This window comes from Laccaria bicolor, genomic scaffold (assembly GCF_000143565.1).
Source record: "Laccaria bicolor S238N-H82 LACBIscaffold_5 genomic scaffold, whole genome shotgun sequence".
Taxonomy (NCBI): Eukaryota; Fungi; Basidiomycota; class Agaricomycetes; order Agaricales; family Hydnangiaceae; genus Laccaria; species Laccaria bicolor.
In genome coordinates this window covers 210,688-215,193 of record NW_001889876.1, presented here as the reverse complement: position 1 = coordinate 215,193, position 4,506 = coordinate 210,688, and the positions used below count along the sequence as shown (strand labels likewise).

Below are 4,506 nucleotides of genomic sequence, written 5' to 3'. Positions count from 1 at the left end.
CACTCTAGAGGATCCCCTTCACAGATGCGCAAAAGCGTGTCATGAAGGGGGACTCCAATAGTCACCTGGTAGGAAGACATGTGATGGTCACCCACGGGAATTTTAGAGGTTACCGAGGCAGAGTAAAAAGCACAATTGGTGAGAAAAGGGTCTTCGTCGAGCTTGAGGCGCTCCTCCAACGCCCACAAATTTTGGACATCAGTTCTCTACACATCATGTAAGCCCATTCTCTTATTTTTCTGAATCGATACTAATTAGCTTCCAGCGCTGATGAAAGCCTTCAGCACCCCAGGCCTCGAGAGCTTCTTACCGACTTTACTTACCCACTCGAACCAGCACCTCCGCCTGGTACTCTGGCAGGCTTTTTGTTCCCTGGTTACCCCTTGCCAGATTCGCAACCCTCAATCCCATATCCCGCTCCTTTTCGTGCACAGACTCCGGCCATTGCAGGGCCATCTACTCCGCTTCCTAACTTGGAAGATATCCCGATGACCCCAGCTTGGAACCCAAGCTCACAAACCCCACGCCGTGGTAATGATGGTAATTATGTTTCTGTTAGAAAGTCAATAGATACTGACAATTGTGGCAGCCTCTTCTCCGTATTGGCTCAGAGATGGCTGCTTCGCCAACATGAGACTCAGCCTTCGTCTCATCAACACCAAACCTAATTTTCACAAGGGCGAGCACGAAGATAAGTGTGGGGAGTTCAAGGGAGTGGTCGGAGATGTGGTCAAGGTCCAGCTAGGCTTCAAAGTGTTGGAAGTGCCATTTCCATACCTTATACCTGAAAGGCCAGAGTGCAAATCCCAGGTCGTTACCGCATTTACCGGTCCACATAAGGGGTCGCAGTTTAGAATTAAGGAGTTTGGCGAAGAATTTTGTGGCTGCTCGATTTTGAGATCAACAACGCTTTTGAGAAAGGTTGATGTCAAAATCGCCACCAATGAACTGGTAGTCACCTGAGACAGTCGGCGATAAACTACATATACCGTAGATATATTACAACTGCCTTAGAGAGATTTTTTTGTATGTTTTACACATATCTTGATGGCAAGGTATATATTCTTGATGTTATTGCAAGACTTTGAGGCTTGAGATGACTGAACGAACGAACTTGAACACTCACGATTTATGACCAGCTTAGTCAGCTCCAGCCGGCTTCTTAGCCGGAGCTGGAACTAGCCGAGCTGTGGAAGCCATCACTTGGCGGTTCTGGCTGGGCTTCGGCTAAACTCGGCTCGGCTCCTGACTTGAGCTGGCTCCGAGCCGGAGCCGCGGCAACACTAAACAGTAGATATCAACATGAATGGCCTCCTCTGGCTTGACAGCCATCTTGATCATGATGTGAAAAAGTGATGATGTGGCAATAGCAATATGTAAAGTCATGGTATTCCTTCAGCCATATCCCCACATGAACTTATAATAATTATATTTTGAGATAGGACAGTAGGTGCCATTATGAAGGCATAGGATAGCCTTTTCTAATGTGAAAGACAACTTGTGCATGATGTCAAAAACTAATGCAGCAGCATTGGTAATATGTAAGTAAGATCATGTCAACCCTTCAACCTCACCCCCATAATCTGGACAGAGCCAAGAACCCCATAAACTACATGTCAACTACAAAATTTTGTAGTCCCAAAAAGCAGATGAAGGTTTGACATAGCTATGACTGAAACCGAATTACATCTCCTAAAGACTCAGGCAAAATGCAATGCAGCAACTGTAAATTATTTGATGCATACCATATATTGATAGATGGTGAGTATATTTTCATACTTAAAATGTCAATATCCAAAAATTGAATCAAGCAAAATGATGAAAGTTTGAGTGAGTTAGAATTAAAGTCATTCTGGTACAAGTTGCACAAACAAGCATTTGTGCCAAAATGGATTTAGTTATATCTTTCTCAGTTCTTAACCGTTTTTGATGAACTAAAAACCCAATTAAAGGTAATAGACATGGTTACAAGGCTACGTAACGCATGTGACCGTTTAACCGGTTGCAACCGATTTAAATCGGTCTTTGAATGGTTTTAAAAGATTTTTGAAATGAGGCAACTGGCAACTGGACCAACCCCAAATTTGGGCAACTGCAACCGAAAAAAAGACCGGACCATGGTCCGGTTCAGTTCGGTCCACTGGTTTTTTTCGGTCCTATTGACTGGACCTGTAAACACTAAACTTTGTAGTCTAAGTCTGACTTTTGTAGTCTATCAGTAAACCTTGTAGTCTAATTCTGGCTATCAGTAAACTTTGTAGTCTATGTCCGACTTTTTGGTAGTCTATGGTAGTCTATATCTGACTATTATAGTTTGTCAGTGTCAATTTCTTTTCTAGGGCATGCACCTTCCTTTTTTGGTCATTTTCCCATGATACAATAATTGTAGCCCTTTCTTTTAGCTTTCCAAATATACTGAAATCAGGTTGTTTGGTTTTGTTTTCATGGATAAAAATGCAAAAAACAAAAAAAAAACAAAAAAAAGCAACACTTTTGAAATTTTTTTACCTCATATCTTCACAATGGGAGCACTTTAGAACATAATTCAAACAGATTTGGGTAGCTATAGTGTAGGGCTACAACTTTCATTTTTGACCATTTTTGGTAATTGGTCATGTGACCATCATCCCAACATCCCATTATATGGACCCTGATAGGTAAAAACATTCTCCTCTTGGTTTTCTTCACTTTTGGTCAAACCAGGTGATGTTTCCTCTTTGGGATGGACCCTGAAATGGACCCTGAAGGCAGTGCCTGACATTCTGAGGGGGCAATGATAAATGCAGTAGGGTAGGTATGAAATAGCCCAGGCAGGGATATGAGATTGCAAAGGCAAGGATATGAAATAGCCCAAGGCAGGGAATGAAATAGATATGAAATTGCCCAGGCAGGGATATGAAATTGCCTCAGGCAAGAAATGAAATGAATATGAGATTGCCCAGGCAAGGATATGAAATTGCCCAAGCAGGGATATGAAATTGCCCAGGCAGGGATATGAGATTGTCCAGGCAGGGATATGAAATTGCCTCAGGCAAGAAATGAAATGAATATGAGATTGCCCAGGCAGGGATATGAAATTGCCCAGGCAGGGATATGAAATTGCCTAAGGCAAGAAATGAAATGAATATGAAGTAGCCCAGGCAGGGATATGAGATTGCTCAGGCAAGGATATGAAATTGCCCAGGCAGGGATATGAGACTGCCCAGGCAGGGATATGAAATGAATATGAAGTAGCCCAGGCCAGGATATGAAAAGGCAATGAAATTACGCTGGGTAGGCAATGAAATTAAAAGTCAGGCAAGAATGAAATAGCAATGAAACAATGCTGGGTAGACAATGAAATGGAAGGACAGGCAGTAATGAAATTGCAATGAAGTAGTATTGAAATATGTCTCAGGACAGTTATGAAATAGTCATGAGAAGCACTGGTAAAGAAATGAAATACATTTCATAAGTTTTGCCTACTCTTCTCATTTCATAAATTCATTAGGCAGTGTGGATGTCGGTGTGCAGGCACTTGCCTGTATTTTATCATAAAAGTGGTAGCTACTAGTGGCTGCGCATAGTACAGGATGTAAGCAAGACAACTTTAAATCATGAGGAAGGGCTTAGCCTTACTGCGACTTTTCACTGGCATCTTTTTTCCGGCGTACCTTCTGCCCGCACTCCGATCTAAGTGAGACAATATGACGCACCAGCGTCAAAAGTTCCCCGGAGTGTAGCAGAGAAAGAACCTCACGATGTCATTGAATTCAATGCAGTACCATAGTCATTTTCGAGTGGCACATCGCGCATAACAGCATAGAGTAGATGAATATGTAATTGTGTTTAGGCGCTCTAGTTGTGTGTCCGAGTCGGAAGCCAGTTGTTCCTCAAGCCTCATTGGGACCGCTGGGCAAGAATATATCTATTCTCTCTGTCCTCTACCACTGCATGATCTATCAGCATAATTTACCACATCTAACAGCATAACTCTCTAACGAACTGCCGCGCAGTTCGCTCCTCGCACGCGAGTGGATCTGTCTGAAGCTGCTCGGGCTAGTGCGAACGACCTAGAAGACGATCCGAAGCAGGGCGTCACAGTGGTGATGCCGCCGCCCAAGAAACATTCTCTGAAGCACGGCCCATGGGAAGCGCCGACCCGAAACGTAGGGACAGCCAAAGGGCACCCAAGCCAAAGGAGAGACGGAAGGACAGTAGATAAGTAGAGCCGCTGCCAGCACAAGTGGCTACCACCTTTATCATAAAACTAAGGCACTTGCCTGTAGAGCTGTGTGTATAAGTCCACAAGTTTTATGAAAGGCCTTTCATAGGTGTGTCCTGTGTCTTTCTTTCTCATAAAGGCTATGTTCTTCTCATAAGATATAGGCAAGGCCACAGAGTGCTTTTCATAATTAAACCTGTGCGCTTTCAATAGGTATTTCATTCACTGGGTTAGGTGTATTCATTGCCTTTTTCATAATTAATGGTGTGCACTTTCATTGAATATTTCATTAGGAATTTTGA

General features: G+C 43.2%; 1 protein-coding gene across 1 annotated transcript in view; it reads left to right on the top strand.

Moving 5' to 3' along the window:
- The window catches only part of LACBIDRAFT_313467 (uncharacterized protein), a gene marked incomplete at both ends in the record, with an annotated part of 1,733 nt that extends 770 nt beyond the window's left edge, over nucleotides 1-963 (top strand). The window contains 3 exons of the mRNA XM_001877621.1: nucleotides 9-217; nucleotides 266-540; nucleotides 590-963. Of these exons, the coding sequence (XP_001877656.1) occupies nucleotides 9-217; nucleotides 266-540; nucleotides 590-963 (858 nt within the window). The remainder of the gene's footprint in view (nucleotides 1-8; nucleotides 218-265; nucleotides 541-589) is intronic.
- Nucleotides 964-4,506: the final 3,543 nt, after the last annotated feature.